The 20,560-nt window shown below is 52.1% G+C and overlaps 1 protein-coding gene across 1 annotated transcript in view; it reads right to left on the bottom strand.

The window, feature by feature from the left end:
- PTPRS (protein tyrosine phosphatase receptor type S) overlaps positions 1-20,560 on the bottom strand; it is a 100,520-nt gene that overhangs the window by 66,409 nt on the left and 13,551 nt on the right. The window contains exons 3-5 of the mRNA XM_068173750.1: positions 12,671-12,816; positions 11,625-11,766; positions 2,928-3,116 (exon numbers count right to left, since the gene is read on the bottom strand). Coding sequence (XP_068029851.1) covers positions 2,928-3,116; positions 11,625-11,766; positions 12,671-12,816 — 477 coding nt within the window. The remainder of the gene's footprint in view (positions 1-2,927; positions 3,117-11,624; positions 11,767-12,670; positions 12,817-20,560) is intronic.

The raw sequence follows: 20,560 nt of genomic DNA, 5'->3' as shown, positions 1-20,560 counted from the left end.
CATCTGGAGATGGAAAGGGGAAGCAGAAACATCCGCTAGAGAAAAACCTCTGTGGTTAATGATGTATCACCCATGTCTTGATTAGAGTGAAGGCCCACATTCCAAATGGCTTCCTGGGATGGTGGGAATATAATGACCACGGTCTCAGAGGTCTGTTTGTATTGTCAGCCAAACATTCGGATTTAGCACAAATGAGAACCAAACCCGATCCCACAGATCTCCTTGTCTGACATTTCACTTGCTCCTTTTAATGAGCTCATTTGTTTATTTGCCACTAACTCATAATTGATAAAAATTCAGTTCTTCACAGCCCCCGTCCTCCAGCAGCGTGGCTGTTATCCTGATGGCTTCATGTCCAGGGGGAATCTGGGTGTGTGTCCTGTCCTGCTGCTCCCTCAGGGAGCCACACACAGCTCAGTCCTCAGAGGGAACAGTCACTAAATCCCAGACTGGTTTGGGTTGGAAGGAACCATAAAGCCCATCCAATTCCACCCCTGCCGTGGCAGGGACTCCTTCCACTGCCCCAGACTGCTCCAAATCCCGTCCAGCCTGGCCTTGGACAATTCCAGGGATCCGGAGACAGCCACAGCTGCTCTGGGCACCCCGTGCCAGGGCCTGCCCACCCTCCCAGGGAGAACTCTTTCCTAAATCTTCCTAAAGCTGTTAGCACGGAGTGATTTAGCTGCAGAGCTGCTCCTCCCTGGTCGCAGAGGATCTGTCCAACACCCTGCACTGGCTGTGCCTGGGCACCCCGAGGATCGTGGCCCGAGTCCCACTGGTGGGTGACAGACCCTGAAGGCCATCAGCAGTGTCCTGGAGCACCCCCAGTGCCCTGATGTGTGCCACCCTTCTGGCGGCAGAGTTTGTTTTCTGGAAAGATGAGTATATTAAATTAAGATCTGACTTCAGCAGCCCGAGCAGGTCTCGCCTCACTCACAATCCCACACTCGAATCTGCCTCGGCCTTGACTCCCTTCCACAGACACAAGTGCTGACACAGTGCATATTAACGACCCTAATGTTAATATTTTGCACTTCTGCAGGCCTTTTTTTTGCAGAACATGCAAGGTTTGGAGGGCCATGAAAGCAGATGAAATTGGAGAACTGGGAAGTCCTGACTGCCCAAGGATCTGCACTCCCTGACATACAGGCAACAGGTTTGTGCCCTGAGGACTACAGGGATGCTTCAGGGTTTCACCAGTTTACTAATTTAAAGCAGCTGTAAATGAGATTAAATCTCAGCAGGTATCTTCTATTTATCAGAAGGGTCAAGGGTTCGCTCTAAGGTTAATAAATTCAATGGAATAAAAAGGCAGCACTCAGGTGGCTTCAAGGAAAACACCAGATCAAACCGAGCTAAAGAGTAAAGGCATTCTAGCAAGATGATGAATGTATTAAAAATAATCTGCCTGTGCATTACTCACACTTCAGATCACGGTCACAGAGCATGATATAATTCTAGTTTACCTCTCATTATTTATGCTGAGTGATTTTTTTTATTTGCATTTGCCTCAGCTGTTATGATAAAACAGGGAGGTCAATCTCATCTGCGTTCGTGGGATTCAACAAGGCATTCTAATTCAACAAAGCAGTTTAAGGATCTGCTTGTAACTTTGCTTCACTGAACAAGGAGGCATTTATGCAGGTGTTTAAAAGCTACATTAAACTGGAGCTGTGCTGAAGCTTTTCCACCAGTGGCCCACAGAACTTTGTGCAGAATCTCTGCCAAAGCGAGCAAGAGAAAAACCAGGTGTTTCCATGCCTTGCTGTGCAGATCCAGCAGGACAGAGTCAGAACTGATTTCTCCAGGGCCAGCAGAGAACTGGGCAGGAGCAGCTAGTTATCACTTCACTAGAGAAGTTGTGAAATGTCTAATATGAACAAATCAACTCCAGTTGCCTCACCAAAGCCTCTGCTTTCCCTCTGCCTACAACAATGCCTTTCTTTTGCCAAAGAATACTTAAAAATGAACCATGGACACCTTTCCTCTAGGCTGGGTCAAAGCAGTCAGCCCCAGCAGTTTGTGAAAAGGATCATTTCTTGGGTTAGTTTTTGTTAAAAGGTAGAACTTGCAAAACTTGTTTCCTTTTTGCAGCTATCAGTGGAAGTGTTTTATCAGTAGTACTCAAAAATAAGTCCACCTATGCCCTCCTTGCACACACTCTCACACAGAAAACTGGCAGATTTAACAAGTACAAAAACAGCTCCTGAAACGTGAATATTAAGAGATGTCACGTTGCCACACACACACAAAACAGCAAACAGAAAACAAACAAGAGAGACAGATGGACAAGCAGATGGGGAAAGATGGAAAACTGACAAGAGCCACGGAGCTGGGGTACATCTGTTGGTGGAGATGGACTCCATGGGCAGAGGCACCGAGGGGTCACTCCAGAACATTCCCAAGTGCTCTCCAGTGATGGCTGCAGGGACGTGATGCTGGGGACATCCTGCAGGAGCTGTTCTTCAACACCAGCTCTGAGAGGCTCCGTTCACACCATCGTGTTTGACAGCAAGAGGCTGCCTGAGCCATGGACCCGACACCAGGTGTGTGTGGCCTAAAAAGCCGTGTCTGCCAGAGTATTTCTTTCTTTCCTTGCCAGTTCTTGCTCTGAGGAGCAAACCCTCAGCCCCATCCAGGCTCCAGTTTCCCCTGAGCTCAAGAGTACCATGACCCAGGGAACTCATCTGGATGGGTACCAGCTTCCCTGCTGTCATTCCCTTCATGCCAACTGGGCAGCAGAGAAGTCCAGGAGGCTTCGAAGTGGAATATCCAACCGCTCTTGGTGTAAAAACCAAAAAACTCAAATGCCCCAATCCACAGCAGCGGGGCCTGCATCTACCAGCCCTCTCCTCTGCTTCAGGACCCTCTGAGCAGTCTCCTCCTCATTTGCTCTCAACTCATCCAGTTTCAGCCCCAGAGCTTACCTGATCTCAGCTGTTTTATTCTGCCGTTGCTGGCGCTGGGGTCGACGGGCAGGAAATCCTTGAACCAGGTGATCTCGGGGTCGGGGTTCCCGCTGGCCGCGCAGAGCATCGTGGCCGTCCGCGTCCGCTCCACCACCTTCAGCTGCGGCCCCATGTCAATGTTGGGGAAGCCAGGAGGCAACTGGTCCTCTGGGGGGGGTGGGTAGAGAGCAAAGGGAAGGGCTTCAACAGGTGTCAGGGTTCAGTGGAACACCCCAAGGAAAGCATCAGGCAGGCACCGCCCTGTGCAGTGCAAGTTCAACTGAATGCTCCAAGATGGAAAACGCGTGACGCAATAAAATTTACCAGCTTGTCCGTTTTGTGGGGTTATTTCAGTGTCCCACAGGATTCTACATTTAAGTGAAGTCTTTTAAAACCCTTTGGGGAATAGCAGAATAGAATTAGAGAATCATTAAGGTCAGAAAAGACCTCTCAGATCCCCACTTGCCCACTAAACCCAGTTCCTCCAATGCCACGTCAAGTCATTTTTTGAACACATCCAGGGATGGTGACTCCACCAGGCAGCCTGTTCTATGTTTATTCATATCTGTGTTCTATGTTCATTCACTCTTTCAGTGAATAAATGTTTCCTGATATCCAACCTGAACAATTTGAAGCAACTTGAGGCCATTTCCCCTTGTGCCATCACTTGTTACCTGGGAACACAGACCAACCCACACCTGGCTGCACCCTCTTGTGAGGGAGCTGCAGGGAGTGAGAAGGTCCCTCCTGAGGCCCCTTTCCTCCAGGCTGAGCTCCCCCAGCTCCCTCTCCTGCTCCTCACAGGATTTGTGTTGGAGTCACCGTGTCAGAGTTTCTCCAGGTGCTGCCAGGAAGCTCTGCCAGGTCAGGGGCTGGCACTGGCAGGATGGCAGAGCAGAGGCTGTGCAGGGATCCCTGCACTGCACACAACACTCTGAGCAGCCACAGGTAACAGGAACCTTCCCCTCCAAACCTCACCGTGCAGAACACACTGCACAAGAGAAATAATGGAAGAGCCCACGTGGAAAGGGCTGTCAAAGACAGTGGGACTGGGAGAGAAAGGAGAGGAAAATCTCCTCCTTCAACTGCAGTGGCCAGAGGGGACACACACAACAACAGTATGCCAAGTGCTGTCAGCCAGGGTGTGATTTTTAGGCTTATTAATTCCAAGTGCTGCTGCCCTCCAAGAAGAGTGGCACCAGCACCCAGCAGAGAGGCTCAACTGAGCTTCAACTGAGCCTCCTGCTCCTCTCAGTGCTGCTTTTGCCTTCACTAATGAGGGTGAGGAGGGCAACCCCAACAATGCTGACTAATTTGTGGTAACTCCTATGAAACCCCAGTGTTTCCCCAGTAATACATGACACAGCCCCTCACTCCTGGAATGGGGAGAGCTGTCTCATGCTGCCACAGCTCAGGAATGTGCATTTTGAACATGTTTAGGGGAGGGCAGCTTGGAAGGAGGATGCCAGCAGCAGGGTGAGATTTGGGAGGGATTCTCTGTCATCTCCAATGAGCCATGTCAGGGAATCACAGCCTTGGGAGTCTGTGGCATGGAATCCATCCCAAAACAGGTGAGGGAACAGAAGGGAAATAATGCAGGGAATTAAAAAAAGGTGGGATTCTTAAAAAATGAACATCCATCACAACCAGCCCCCCACTGACACTGATGGGAGCTCTCACAGTGGCACTGAGATGGGGCTGGGCTTGGCTGGGAACAATCCTGCCAACTGCAAACACACCCAGAGCTTGCTTCCTAAGGCTGGCCCATGATGGATAAGGAGGAACAGAGCCAAACACAAATGGCACAACCCAGAGACAGCAGGGCAAGGGACAACCCCGTGGCCTTGCTGTGGAGGGTGCTTTTTCATGGAATCCCAGAGTGGTTTAGGCTGAAAGGGACCTCAGAACCCATCCAGTGCCACCCCTGCCATGGCAGGGACACCTTCCACTGTGCCAGGCTGCTCCAAGCCCTGCCCAGCCTGGCCTTGGGCACTGCCAGGGATCCAGGGGCAGCCACAGCTGCTCTGGGCACCCTGTGCCAGGGACTGCCCACCCTCCCAGGGAGGAATTTCTTCCTGGTATCTAATCTAAACCATCATTCTTTCAGTTTAAAGCCATTTTGGTGCATCTGAAGCACCTCTAAACCAGAATTTTGTATCATAAATTGGGCTGTTCACACACATCTGTAACTAGGGACTGGCCCAGCCCTCTGAGCTCCCCGGGCTGTGCTGGGGTACTGCAGGACCCCTCCAGACCGTGTGTTCCTGCAGCCCCCCAGCCCCCCAACAGCGATGTCAGGCCAGCACAGGGGCTCTTGGAATTGCTGTGCCTGTGCACAGCGTTCAGCCAGGCTTTAATGGTCCTCCCTCCCCTCCTGTCTCTCAGCAGCCGTGGGAGGGTGAGGAGCTGCAGCCGCATTGGCTGCAGATGACATCACTATTGATCCCTGCTTTTATCCTGCTCCCTGGTGATGCTGCTCCACCTGCCTCCAGCCCCTGCCCCTTCCTTCCATGAGCCAATTCATCCACAGAGGGAAGAACCTGTGCCTGGCAGAGTGTGTGTGCACATGTGTGTGTGTGTGAGTGTGTGCTGGGGGAGGCCGGGTACAACCATTATTACCGAGTGTTTCTAATTAAACAAAAACGTTAATCTTGCAGCACAATGTGCAGAATTCCTCTGAGTTTAATTAAAACAACTGCGACTAGAGGCGTGATCAGATTTGAGGATCAGATGAGCAGAGGAAGCATCTCTGAACATCACAGACTGCTCCGACTCAAGTGCTCAGATTTCCTTCCTGTCAGGGAAGTAAAACTCCCCCAGCCCCTAACAGCTGGGTTCCCTGTAACAATGCAGTTACAACCTCATTGCAATCCCCACAAGACATGCACACACGTGCCCTGCCACCCTCCCCATCCATCCCCAAACACCCCCAGTCCTGTCCCCGAATACACAAGGAATGGTTCTGGTTGTGAATTCTCTTCCTGAAAGCAGCTCAGGCAACTGCAGGAACAAAAGAACCAGACACAAGCTGGAGATGCTTCAAGGGCACATCTGGGCAGCTGCTGCTGCTGCTGGAGTCGAGCTGGCTCGTGCAGGCAAAGCTTTTCCTGAGGAGCAGCTGCCATATGAAGGGAGCATCCCAACACCTTGCTCACCCCTGACTTAGACCCAGCTCTTCACAACCCCCCACCCCGAGCTGGTGAAACACCTCAACGCCTCACTGAGCAAAGGAGGGTGAGAAAGAGCAGGGGAGGAGGGATGGAGAGAGGCAGGGGAAGAGAGAGGAGCACTTCAGCTGTCATTTATAACAAACCCCACCCGGGGACACGTTCTGTGCCTGGACCCAGCTCAGGCTGCCACACACAGCGAGGCTCCCCAGCCCCAGCCAGGGGACAGGGCTGCTCTGTCCCCTTGTCACTCTGGAAGGTGGCAGCTCTGGGTTTAGCTAATTAGCTGTGCTGGAAATGAGGATGATTAAGGAAAATAAAGCGGGTGTTGCTGCTGCTCTTTTTCCCGCAGGGTGTACACAGTTGTTTAATAATTTAGAGGAGGAGGGTGTGAGTGTGAGCAGTCATGCCATGGAGTCGGTGCAGAAAGCCATGAGGATGCTGTGAAGGGAAGAGGAGGAGGGATTTTTCACTCTTCTCTAGAGATCTGGATGCTGGCTGGTCTCTACAGTCGACTGTCCTCATTCAGGGTGTAAGAAGCAGGAATACAGAGATGGAGCAGCTCGAGTGACACAAGTTTTTATCAGGATCAAAATCAAAATCCAGTACTCTTGAACTCGTCCCTGCTCCTTTTGTTATGTTTATGATCACTAGAGCTGCCCTGTCCCCAGGTATCCTGGCACTATGTGCCTTGTGAATTACATCAACAAGTTATTTCCACCCATGTGTCTGTACCTGTGTCTCAGTTCTCTGTTACTGCCCAGCCAAAGACAATTTTAATGCAGGGAGGAGTCTCAGTAATGTGCTCTGTCTGTTGATTCCATTTCTTTGGAGCTCAAAGTTCCACTATGAAAACAGTAATAGCCTAACAATGTTGTTAAAATTTGTGGGCTCACAGGCAGTAAATGCACCCTTAGATATGTGTGCTGCACCCCAAAAACAGTGCAGGTAATGCCTGTGTTCCCTCCTCTAACGTGTCCCCAAGTACCCTCCTTCTACAGGCATCTCAGTTAAAATTACTTTGATGTTATTCAGGAGCTACAGAATTAATCTGCTGTCAATGTCACCCAATTTTCAGGTCACTAAAAGAAAAGCAAAACAAGTCAAGTTTGAAGAAAGACTGCCAGGAATTTTCCAAATGGCAAGGTAACATTTCAGAGGGAGCAGCTCCCCTTTCCCATGTGCCCCCATGGGACTCTCTGCTGAGCATCCAGAGCTGCTTCTTGTTTACCTTTTGTGATTTAAAGCCAACAATTACAAAAAAAAAAAAAAAAACAAACAAAAAAAAAAAAAACCAACAAACCACAGGGATCTTGCTAGAACTTTACACATTCCCACACCAGATGTGCTCTTGGAGGAGGAAATGTGTGAGGGAGATTTCAGGATGGAATTGTTAAAGAATTGTCTGAATACTTCATGAAAGGAAACCAAGAGGGAAACACTAAAAGCTGTGAAAGTCTGTCCATAGCAGCCCCAGTGACACTCGAGGAGGGAGTCCCACAGACCTGATGTGTCCCACAGCCCCTTCTCCCCCCATGCTCTGGAGTGCAGCAATCCCAGGAACAGCCAGCACTGCCCAGGATGCAGAGAGGGGTGGCTCAGGGCACATCCAAATTCTGCTCCCTTACACTGAACTGGACTAATCACTGGTTTTTGTGCTGCATTTACTAATGACTCACAAGAATAACCCCACAGAACTCCCTCCATCAGCTTCCACAGAGCAAAGAATGGAGCCAGCCTGGTCCTTGCTTGAAACCCAGCCAGTGCCTCCCATAGCTGAGGTCCCTGTCCCCTGAGCCCACTCAGCTCTGACAACACAGGAAAGCCTTCACAGCCTCTCTCAGGCCACTAAAGACGTGGAGGGAAAGGATAATCTGCATACAGGAAGTAATAATAATCATCATCATATAGGCAGAGATGATAGAGATAGAAATGTAGACACAGATGGAATCCCAGGGTGGTTTGGGACAGAAGGGACCGCACAGCCCATCTCATCCCACCCCTGCCATGGCAGGAACACCTCCCACTGTCCCAGGCTGCTCCAAGCCCTGTCCAGCCTGGCCTGGGACACTGCCAGGGATGGGGAGTCCACAACCTCTCTGTCTGCATCTGTCCCAAGAGATACAGATATAGATATTTATATCTTTCTTGAGAGTGGGCAGCTTAGAGAATCAACGCCAACTGGGGGCTGGCATGCCTGTGCCAACGACCTTCCTTCCTGCCTAAGTTCCAACGAAAAACAACAGCAGCTGGAGTCAAAAACAACTGGAAAATGCTTCCCAAATCCGCTTTCTTTCTTTTTCTCGGAGCTCTGCAGGAGTCAGGTTTGCAGGCACTGTGTCTAGCCAGCTGTGGAAAGAACAGCCAGTTTCCACAGCCCTACCAAAGTGGGATCCCTGGAGAAGCAGAGCAGGAAGGACAAGCAAGCCAGCAGAGCTGCTGTGAAGGGACTGCGTGAGTTGAACGGTGTCCATCACAGCTCTGCTTCTCAGAAGCTCCCCAAGGTTTCCTCTCCTGCAGTTTCCTGTTTTCTAGTGAAGGCATGTGGGTTTCTACCAAGGTCTGATCCAGGAGTAATCATGTGCATAAGCAAGAGGGGTTTATGCTCAATCCCTTCAGCAGCTGCATCTAGTAGGGAAGAATGTCCTGTTTTCTCTTCTGAAAAGAGGGAATATTTTCTGTCTTGTTTGCTGTTAGGAGACTGCACTGGTGTTGAGGAAATGCTGCAATGCTGGTGCAGGAAGGTACCCACAAGTATGTCTGGGATCACAGCAGCACAGGCAACAGGCTGCACAGCTACCCCAGAGCCCCCCCTGGTACAGTTTGCAGCAGCTGGGCTCAGGTTTCCACTCTCCTGAGTGTGCCAAGGTAACAGGTTCTGCAAATGACAGCTCCCATCCATCTCCAGGCTGTGGAGCAGCCGTGGAGCAGCCCCCTCTCTCTGCTCAGCATCAGTTCTGCAAGTGAGAGCAGAGACAGAGAGGAGGAGGCTGAGCAGGGAGAGAAAAGACAAACAGGAGAGTGGGTGAGTGCAGAAGAGGGGAGGAACAGGAGAGGAGTAGATGCCAACATGCTCACTTTGTCATTGTGCAGATCAGTGCATTTGGCTCGGTGCTTTTAACTTTCCCAGCACTTAAAAACGCAGATAAAGAGGAGACAAACTCTGCTGCGTGAGAGCTAAGGAGTGATGGAGGATGGAGTAACTCCAGCTGAGAGAGAAGGGGGGGATATGCTACAAAATCTGCTTCCCTGATGCTCTTCAAAATTGCCTTGGCCCATCCTGCAGGTAATTCCTGCTCCCTCAAGCTCCATGAACAGGTACCCCCAGTGCTCCAGGAGACTCCAAACCAGGTCCCATCAGGCAAACAGAGCAGGGGAGCTGTGAGAGCAGAGCCACAGTCAGAATGCCCTGGTGGGCTCAGCAAAGGGTGGAATTAGTCAGCAGTGGGCAGATGCAGCCTCTGTGCTGTCAGCTGTCTCTGGCTGACGTGGAGGATGCTGATCCCAGAAGGAAGAGCTGCACAAAGACACGTACAAAGAGCCCTGGTCCCTCAGGACAGTCCCTGAGCTCAGCTCATTCCTACTTCAGTCTCTACAGCCTCCTGATAGGAGGTTGTGGCCAGGTGGGATCAGGCTCTGCACCCAGGCAGCCAGAGAGAGGAGCAGGAAACGGCCTCAGGGGAGGCTCAGGTTGGACGTCAGGAGGAATTTCTCCATGGAAGGGGTGATCAGGCCTTGGAAGGGGCTGCTCAGGGAGGTTTGGAGTGCCCAAGGAACAATTGGGCATGGGCCTCAGTGCTCTGGGTGGGGGACAAGGTGGGGATGGGTCAAAGGTTGGACTTGGTGACCTTGGAGGTCTTTCCAACCTTGATGATTCAGAGATACAATGATCCCACCCACTGCAGCTCACTGTTGGTGGGCAGTGCAATAAAACCACTGAAGGAGCTGGAAGAGAACCTTCCCCTGCCACTGCTTGTAGCTAAATTCAAGGGGTACAAGCTTTGAATATGACTGCAGGGGCCCTTCTCCCAGACTGTCACAGCTCCAAAGGAATTCATGGGAATAAGTGTGAAGAATAAGGCTCCCACCCTCTGGGATAACCACAGTTAGACACACTCCTGTCACACTGCACTGTTCCAAGCTCCTGACAGCTCCATCCCACCACGTTCCTCCAACAGAAGGTTAAATGCCATGCCAGGCACAGGAGCTGCACACACATCTAAGTCACCTACACAAATCTGTCAGGCATGACTGGACCACGGGCCCCCACGCTCCCAGGCAGCCAAAATCCTGACAGCACAGAGCCCACAGCAGGGATATTCCCAGCTGAAATGAGAGGCTGGGGACTTTGCCTTGTGCCCTTCATGCCTGGTGTGAATTCCCTGCTGCACTTTGGGGGGTCACACACCAATTCTGCTCTGCACTATGAAGGACATGCTTGATGCCTGTTCTAACAAAAGGATTTGAGCTGCTCCTGGAGGGAACTCTGGAACTGCTGAAGGAAAAACAACTGGCCCATAGGCAGAGCTACCCCTTGGCCCTGTGGGGCTCCTGCCTGGAGCTCCTAGAATTGTTGTTAGTCTTGTTCACTGCAGAGAGAAGGGCTTTTACTGCTGCTGCTACTGAAATGCCCATGGCTTCATCCACAGCCAAGCTAAATTCCCCTTGGGAGCTCTCAGGCAGTTATCCACCACCCCATTCCCGCCAGGATCACCTGCACTGCCCTGTGGTCTGAGCAGAGAACGTCACTGATGGGTGCTCCAAACCCTAAAATGGGTCAGTTTTAGCACCCAGCCTCGCTCAGCACTTCACACAGCGATTTTAGGGATCTCCAGGGCAATAACAGCAAACATCCAGAGGCATCCAGAGCAACAGCATATTGTTCCCTCCCCCACATCCAGTTCAGGGAGCATATTTCAAACAGATGACATGAGGGAGGTATCCATGTAAACATCCTCTGTAACAGGGACAAGTGGGAAAAAGAACCAGAACAAAATGGAGAATGGAATTGTTTTCTTGGAGAGTGCACAGAGCCAAGGACCTCTGGGAAAAGGGGAGAAACCCAGAAAGGCACAACAGGAAAGGAAAGACGTTTGTACTGCTACCAAAAGTGTGAAAGCCCATGCAGATCCATAACCACCTCAACCCCAGCCCATGAAGTGATTCCTCAGTGAAGGTTTTCCCGGAGCCACATTTCTGTGTGTAAAATGGGGAGCTCCTGGTGCTGTTCCTAAATCTGGGGAAGGAATTTTTGGAGGGGAGGAAGATCATAAGAGTCATAGGATAATTCAGGTTGGAAGGAACCCCAGCACATCATCAGTCAAACCTCCTGAAGTGGCCCAGTTTTAGCTCTGTTTCTTACACAGCAGTTTTATATCTCTCTGAGGTAAGAACAGCAAACAGATCTGATGGGTCAGAACAAACCAAACCAAACCAAACCCAGGAGGATTTTGTACCTTAGCCACGGATTTTTGACAGCCTTCCCACCCAGCTGGGCCAGGTTCTTTACCTCGGAGGACGGTGAGCTTGGCGTGGACAGTGACCTCCCCATGAGGGTTCTGAGCAACACATTCGTAAATGTTCTCGTCCCGGGGGGTCCGCAGGGGCTGGATCCTCAAAACAGCACCTGCACTTTCATCAAACTCAATGGTCTGGGGGACAGAGGCAAAGAGACACACACATGGTCAGTGTCCTTGGGTTGCTGCTTGTGAAGAGACCCCAGAAGCACACACACACCCACTGCAAAGCCTCCAGCAGCTGCCCCTCGGCCCCTACACGTCACCAACACGGTCAGCCTGGCTCTCCAGCGAGCTCCAGGTGACAGAGCTGTCACAGCCAAACCCTGCCAGTGACCACTGCCCCACCAAACCCCCAGTGTGCATCTCAAAGGCTCTGAAAGAACAAGCCACGGTGATGGGGTGTGGGGTGGGTGTTCAGAGCACAACTGGGGTGAAGGAGGACGAAACAGACCAAAGGAAAACAAAATAAAAATGGACCCCCGCCTTGTTCCTCCATCTGCAGGGGCAGCTGACACCACAAAGCTCCTCTGAGCACACAGCTGCCTGGCAGGGCTGAGTCCCACAGCAAATTCCACAGGATGACCTCCCAGTCCTTGCTCCTCTGCTCTCATTTCTATCTAAACAATGCCAATTGCTTGGGTCTGGTTGCCAACAACTGCAATGTTTACTCCAGACTGTCCCAGGATTAAAATGCTGAGCCACACATGGTACATTTACAGAGCTGAGGTACCACCAGCTTAGCTGGGGTTTCTTAGGAAAGCAGAAAGTTGTATTATATCCCAGGAAGGGGAAAAACCCAACAAAACAAAATAAAAATCTTCAATAACATAATTGAGCCAAGTTCTCTCTTGCTTTGGAACAAACCCAGCTGTTGACATGGCCAAGAGCTTGCATTTCTCTCCTCCTGCTGCTAAAACTCCTCCCCTTCCAAATTTCCCTTTATTATCAGGTCTGAGCGTGGCCAAAGAGGAGCAGGGGCTGCTTTGTGTCAGTCTCCCTCTTCACAGAGACACCTGATTTCGAGGACATCTCTTACCTCGAACCTCTGAGAGTTCACTTTCTTCCCTTTCTTGTTCCAGGTGACCCTTGGCTTTGGGTCTCCAGTGGCTTGGCACACAAAGGAGGCCACCCCTCCCGACACACCAATTTGGTCCACAGGCTTTTTAATGAACACAGGAGGACCTGGAGGACAAAAAGGAAATGCCATCAGTGGCAGTCACAAAGGCAAACTCTAATAAACACAGTTTGTACTTAATTGTAGTGTTGTTGCTGCAATTCTTAATGATCCCAGTTGAAATTAAACCTCTTGGCCTTTTTCAGAACAGCCTTTACCTCCACTTTACATATAAAGTAGCTCCAGCAGAAAATTATTAAGGGCCTGATCCTACAAAGAAGATTTCAATGTTGCAAAACCTCTTTTACTCCTGAAAAGTGGACTTTTAAATTGTTTTGTACAGGGGAAATTGCCCTTGCAAAACCCATCTAATGAGCATCACCAAAAGCTGGTAGAGCTGAAAACAACACTTAGAAACAGTGAATTGCACTTCCCAGCTCCTTGGAGATGACCAAAACACCAAGGAATGGGGGAGATTTATAGGAACATAGCCAGGGAAGGGGAGAAGGTGGGAGAAGGATCATGAAACAGATGGAGCAGGAGTCAGCACACAGACATCCTGAGGACAATGGTGTGAAAGAGGCCGATGCCAGTGGCTTCAGGATGTGAAATCCCCTTGGTTGTGGCACCTCTGCTTTCACCTGCAGGTCCTCACAGGTACATTCGCACAGACCAGGCAAGTGATCCCTCAGAACAGGCAATTTGATGGGCAGAACAGGCAATCTGATCACCAGAGCTGTGATCAGGTCAGAACCACCCCGCTGTCGAAGCCCAGAGCAGAGCCCAGCCTGCTCCTGCAGCTCCCCTTCCCCTCTGCTCAGCAAGAGACTGCCAAGAAAGACATGGAATTCATTCTGCTCCAGGAGGGAGACACGATCTCCTTCAAACTCCTCTCAGAGCCAGCAGCAATGCCTGAATACACACTCAGGCTGTGTTTGAGCCAGCCCAGGCCCGAAGAACAACACCTGAGGCCAGAGTACCTCTCCCTCAGCCCCTCCACTGGTTTCCACCAACACCCCACTGCCTTCAAAGCACCTCTGCAAGGATGGCAGAGGCTGGGATGGGCTCTCTGACCAAGGGAGGTGTCAAGGGGCTGCTCATGAGAAGGCCAGCAGCATTTGTGCAGAGCCCATATTGCCCCCACCCTCTGGGAATCCTCCTCCCGTGCTCTAACCTGTTCTCCTCGAACGGTTTCCTCTCATCTAGTTAGTTTAAAATTTATTGAAATATTTAAATCACAAGGCCACAGCTGTGTTCAAATAAAATCACTCAGATCATAAAGTTGCCGTCTGTTTTCTTGAGAAAAGCAGAGCACGTGACTCTGAAATGTGTGTATTTACCCGTTCATACTCAAGAGGCTATAAAATAAGATGCAAACAGCCTCCCACAGGGCTCGACAGGAGGCCAAATGGCAGCTGGGGAGAAGCCCCCAGGGTCTTTTAGGGGTCGAAAGACAAAAGGAAGCCTTCTCCCCTTCCCTGCCTGGCATGGCCAGCAGTATATAAATAAAAGGCACTGAGCAAGCTCATGTGATGCAATCAAGCATTTGTTTCCATGCTGGAGGTAAATACAATTTGCTGGAGCTGTTTACGTCCCACCGAATGCTGTGTGTACAAAGCAGCGCATTTATAAATATCCAAATCTATATTTAGAGGTCAGAGTCTTCTTTGCAATGTTACAGCTAAAGGTTATCAAGCAAGTCCCACTGGAGGAACTGGCACTGGGGGATCTGTCTTCCATCTGAGAAAGGTAAAACCCAAACTTTGCTCCAGGCTAAGATATAAATGCTCACTCTGCCCCTGACTTCCTTCCTGCCCTCACCTCCGCTCGATATCTGAAGAGTTTGCAGAAGTCAATTCTGAAGGAACAGCTAAAAACATCCAGGGCTTTTAAGAACACTTTATTGATGCAAGTTCATTTCCTAAAATAAAAGCCCCTAATAAACCTTAATGTCACGTATACATTTAAATGGGTGCAGGCTGCATGATGAGAGCTCAGACGAGGAGAAAAACAAGGTTCTATTTCCATCCTGAAGAAAGGGATGGTGCTCCAAAACCCACTGAATTTGGAGTCATTGCTCAGCATCCCTTTTTGGGATCCTGTGTTGCCTCAGTGTGGGGTGATGGGGGAGCTGAGCTGTCTGTGCATGGAACTTTTCCTGAGCTCCTGCAATTCCCAGCTGCCGACAAGGGACTCACCGTTAGACACAAGGAGCCAAACAAAAATCCCTACCACCCAACCTGTTAGATTTCACTACTCACTTGAAAAATGGCTGAGAATCAGAGCTAAATTGTTCATTTGAAAATTGCCCAAGCCTCTGGGCTGCAGATTTCATTCCTCCCTCCTCCTGCTCTCCACCTCTGCAGCCCCAGTCACTGCAGCATTTGTCTCCAGCCCACGCTGAGCACTGAGCAGCCCTCTGCTCTCAGGGAGGAGAGAGACAGGGCCACCACAGGCACAGTGCTGGTGACCCAGTGGGCTGATGATCCAAGGTGCTGGGAATCCAGGATGTTGGTGATCCAAAGCTAGGGCCAATGCCCCCCGTGCTGTGGGGCTGCCTCAGATCTGCCGTGCCAAGCCCAGCTCAAAGGGAAACACAAGGTGAGAGCTCAGCCTCCAGCTCTGCAAAGGGCTCTGGGAGCCTCCAGAGGCAGGGACAAGGTGCCATGTGAAACCCTATCAGCCCACTCGGAGGTGTTTGTCCTCGTCTGCCAAGACTGCAGGACCATGGCTTTAAATAAATAAATAAAAACCAAAGAAACACATTTTCCAGACAACATACTGACAGTCCAGGGGATTTTATATCACTTCACCAACCTTCCCTCACGGATAGCTGAGAACAAGCCAGGTCTGGAAAGGCTGAGTCTGAGTTCCACCAGTCCAACGGTCACAGAGATAATTTTCCCCCTTTCTCTGCTTGCAAAGTAGAAAAACCCACTTTCTGTGCAGTATCAAAATAGGAACGGAAAAATCTGGAGCTTAAAAGAATTTTCCTACTACAAGAGGCTTCCTGCGGGGTCTGGGTCTCCAGAGGGAAGGTTGAAAAGAGTGGATGGCTGCTGTGTACCTGTGATCCTGCTCCACAGCTTAATGGAAAGCCATCAAGTCAAACCCAAGCTCTCACTCCTGCCCACGCACTTCCCAAAAGGAACAAGCACCACGCTGGAGAGCTGCCATGGGCTGCAGGGAGCAGAGAGAGATCCCTCCTGGCTCCTGTGTCTTGGGCTCCATGGGGACAGAGATCCCTCCTGGTTCCTGTGCCCTGGGCTCCATGGGGACAGAGATCCCTCCTGGCTCCTGTGTCCTGGGCTCCATGGGGACAGAGATCCCTCCTGGTTCCTGTGCCCTGGGCTCCACATGGAACAGGGAGATCCCTCCTGGTTCCTGGGCTCTATGGAGAACAGGGAGATCCCTCCTGGTTCCTGTGTCCTGGGCTCCATGGGGACAGAGATCCCTCCTGGTTCCTGTGTCCTGGGCTCCATGGGGACAGAGATCCCTCCTGGTTCCTGTGCCCTGAGCTCCACTGGCACATGGGGACAGAGATCCCTCCGGGTTCCTGTGCCCTGGGCTCCATGGGGAACAGGGAGATCCCTCCTGGTTCCTGTGCCCTGGGCTCTACAGGGACAGAGATCCCTCCTGGTTCCTGTGCCCTGGGCTCTACAGGGACAGAGATCCCTCCTGGTTCCTGTGCCCTGAGCTCCATGGGGACAGAGAGATCCCTCCTGGTTCCTGTGCCCTGAGCTCCATGGGGAACAGGGAGATCCCTCCTGGTTCCTGGGCTCTATGGAGAACAGGGAGATCCCTCCTGGTTCCTGTGCCCTGGGCTCCACAGGGACAGAGAGCTCCCTCCTGGTTCCTGTGCCCTGAGCTCCACCAGCACACACATGTCCGGGCCTTGGCCTCACTCCGGCCACCCCTGACCACTCCTGCCCCAGCCCAGCTCTCGCCCTCCCGTCCCCACACGTGGATCAGCTCCTGTGGGATTCCTTTCCCAAACCACAGCCCGGGGAACCACGGGCGGCACCTGCTCCAAAGGGACACAGCACTCCGGGATTTTGGGATTCGGGTGAGAAGGGTGGGGGTCTCCTCCTCACCCCACAGCCCACGGGTGAGGGCTGCACAGCCAGGCAGTTCTTCACCAAACACAAAGATTCTGCTGCCTCCCCTCCCCTCTCCTCCTTCCCTCCTCCATGTGACACCAAAGCAGGAAAAGTTATTCACACACAGTCATGTAAAAACCACCCAACATCTCCCTGCTAAGGATACACGGGTGACACAACAGGCTGAGAGCTTTGCAGCAGGGAAGCTGGAGAGATGCAGGAGTGGGGAGAAGGAGGGGACATCTCAGCCTTTAAAGCCAGTGTCCCTCAGGAAGGGCTGCCACGGTGAATAGGCGGTGATGGACGAGCACAAGGGAGACAGCCCGGCCACCATATGTCTGTCTGAAACATCAAAAACCAGAGACAGGGAGAGGGATGGAGAACCCAGAGGTGGTTTGAGGGGTAGAAGAGAGGCAGGAGAACAAATGAGCTTCACATATCTGAGCTGACAGCTGATGGGAGCAGGGGGAGAGGAAGGAAGAGCCAGTTATGGAGGTGCACCACGTCCCTGCCCTGCCCTCCCCACGCCTGGACGGAGCTGGCCGCTCTCCTGTGGCACCACGGGTGGGTTATGGAGGCAACAGGACCCTGGGCAGGAGTTGAGGCTTCCTGACACACCACAGGACAGCAGCAGCTTTCTCCACAGCACCCCAGAACTGCTGCTCCCCCCTGAGCTCCACCTGCCAGCTTTGGGGTGGTCCGAGGCAGAAAGCTGCTCCCACATGGATGGGGACATGTCCCCTTCCACTCACTCTCCTCCTGGTGCTACAGGTGTCAAGGAACGGGCTGGAGGATGGTCCCTGAGCATCAGTGTGTGTCACACGGTCCCTCTGTCCCCCAGGCTCTCCCTGCGGGGGCTGCAGAGGTGCCTCTGCATCCCCCTGACCCCCATTCCAGCTCTCTCCCCTCATCTCCAGCCCCACAGCAGGGAGCTGGCGCTGACTGCAGATGACAAACCTCACCTGTGTGCTTCACGCGCCCCCTGCTCCTGCCACCCCCAGGAAAGCACCTCAACAATGGGCTGCCAGCAAAGGCAAACCCACTTGTTTTCCACCTGGCCTCAGCAGAGAGCAGCAGGAGCCTGCCTGAAAGGGCCCCTCGCCCACAGCAGCAGCAATCCAGAGAGACAAAAGAAAGGCGGCCACAAACAGGTATTTTAGACGGGTTTTTTCCCATTTTTGGAGCCCCGGTGCCTGCTGGCAGCTCTGTGGAAGCCCACGCGCCCGTCCCGCCGACCCACACAAAGCTCCAGCTCCTCCCTGGCTGGTGACTAACCCTCATTATCCCAGCCAGGGGAAGGAGCAGGCTCTCCACTGGCCCCCAGAGTGCCACAGGAGCTGAAGCTGCAGCAGGAAGGCCATTTTCCTGCTGCTCGGCCGCTTGGCGAGCTCCCCTGCCCAGGAGCACAGCCGTCCTGCTGCTCGTCGTCCCCGTTCCACCTCCAACCAACGGCCCCGTGGTGCTGAGCCCGACGTTCCCCATGGAGCTGCCCACCTGGGAGAGTGTCCGTGCGACAGGAGAGCCGGAGACAACTTCTATCCTCGCCCAAAAACATTCAGCAGAAGGAAATTCACCATTTTGTGCACACACACACACACACACACAGAGCCACAGACGTGCAGCTCCACCTTTGAGAACAAAGGTTTAAAGATGAGACCATGAAGCCACTCATGGGTAATGTTATTTTGCTTTTAGTCGCACAACCCAGCGTGCTCTTCCAGGCTCCAGATCATTCCCATAATTGGGATTCTGGCTCTGGTGCAAACTCGGCTGACCTTGGGCTCGCCCTTCCCGCACCTCCACACGTCTCTGGCTGCCACACGTCGTGGGGAGGTGACAACCCTCATCTCTCACACCTGCCTGTCTGTCCTGGTCTAGACACCACACGCAGCTTGGAGCAGGGGACGGTCTGGGAACAGACCTGCTCGACACTCAGCACCCCGGGTGGCACCGAGCACAGCTGCAGCCTTGGATGACTGAGAGAAAAACAAAATACCCACAAAAACCTCACCAGAGAGAGCTCGGAGACCTTCCCCCAAGAGGTGCTTCTTGGGGGAAGAAGATAAAAATTGAAATTTTTCTGGGCTTTCCCAATAACCAAGTCATGTCAGCTGGAATGAGACATCTCTCCCTGTTATTTCTCACCTCCTGCTAATTTCCAGAGCAACCTGGAGTAAATTGGATGGCCTCCTCACTGCTGTGCACAGGATTAAACCCCCTTTTCTCCTCCTCTTCCTCCTCCCTCTTCCCTATGGTTTCTGGGCTGGAGCTTCCTGCTGTTCTAGTGGAACTCCATCTCCCTTTCCCACAACTGCTGATGGGCTCCCAGTTGGAGAATGAGCCCAAAGTACTCCAGAGCCCCAGCCCTGGGCAGTTGTGCTTTCAACTCCTGTCCAGGAAGGAGGGGCTGGAGTCCAGCCATGCTCCCAGGGTTTGTCTGCTGCTTCAGGGAGCAGTTTTACACACAGGTGCTGCTGTGGTCTGCCTGTACATGGGGATCTGGAGCTCGGGGACGGGAGAGTGGAGCAGCGAGGGACAGCCAGAGGAGCAGCTCTGTCACCCCAGGGGACAGGGAGATGAAAGGGGGAGCAGAAGGTAGGAAGGGTGGGAGAATCAGTGGGAATGAGAAGACATCAGCAGGGAAAATGGCACAGAGTGGGATTCTTGGGGCTGACGTGTGCTGGGCCAGGAGTTGGACTTTGATGATCCTTGTGGGCCCCTTCCAAGTCAGGCTATTCCACGATTCTGTGCAAGAGAACTGGAACAAGCTGGAGAGGAGGGAGGTGTTCAGAGCCAGAGCAAGGAAGTGAAGATTAGATGGAGGAGACAAACCACAGAGCAGATGAAAACAAGAGAGAGCAGCCAAATTTGAGACAGATGGAGAGTGGGGAGCAAGGATGCGCTGTTTGGAATGGGTCTGTGCTCCACAGCAGTGGCGTTAGGGAGCGGGGGAGCTGCAGACAGGGGTACAGAGCTCCAGAAATCACATTTTTTCTTCAGGACAAGTGAGAAAGCTGCAAACTGGGAGAAGGACTAGGGAGGAGTCTCTATGGAGACACTCCACAGGATTGAGGACACCCCTTGGAGAGGTCTTGCAGAGACTCTGGACCTCATGAAATCCAGGGTTTTACTGACAGATTTTGCACTTTTTCTTTCTGAGGGCTGTTTCTCAGTGCCTCACAAATAAAATTAAAATGAGGGTTTTCTGACAGAACAAACAAATAGGGAGTGAATTATATTCCATTTCCCCGTCAATAACTTCTCCCCAGCCCAGTTGTCTTATCATCATAAAAAGTCCATTAAGCAGTAATTGGGGAGGCAGGAGAAGGCAGGGCTGGTCCAGGGAACAGGAGCACGCTCGCTCCCCAACTGGCCTTTTCTGGGAAGGCAGACAGGATAATTATAGGCTTCAGATGGAGACTTCCTCTTACTGTCAGCAGCTCTTGGCTCCCTTCAGGGAGATGGGACTGGCAAGGTTGGGCAGAGGAGGGTAAAAAAAGAAGATTGAGGATGTTTTTTTAGAAGTGAAATGCTTCCACCTGGCTATTCCCCTGCTGCTGAGCCACCAAAGCCCTTACCTGACTCAGAAAAGCTGGGTTACCACAGGATGCAGCCTGTTCCCCTGCAGGCAGGGGGAATGTCACCTGGAAGATCACCCCCTCTCCTTTCCTGCAAGGCCCCAGAGGAGGAAGGACAGCAGTGAAGGATGGCA

Source organism: Anomalospiza imberbis, chromosome 27 (genome assembly GCF_031753505.1).
Source record: "Anomalospiza imberbis isolate Cuckoo-Finch-1a 21T00152 chromosome 27, ASM3175350v1, whole genome shotgun sequence".
Lineage (NCBI taxonomy): Eukaryota > Metazoa > Chordata > Aves > Passeriformes > Viduidae > Anomalospiza > Anomalospiza imberbis.
The sequence above is the reverse complement of the archived record's forward strand: the minus strand, read 5'-3'. Positions and strand labels throughout refer to the sequence as shown.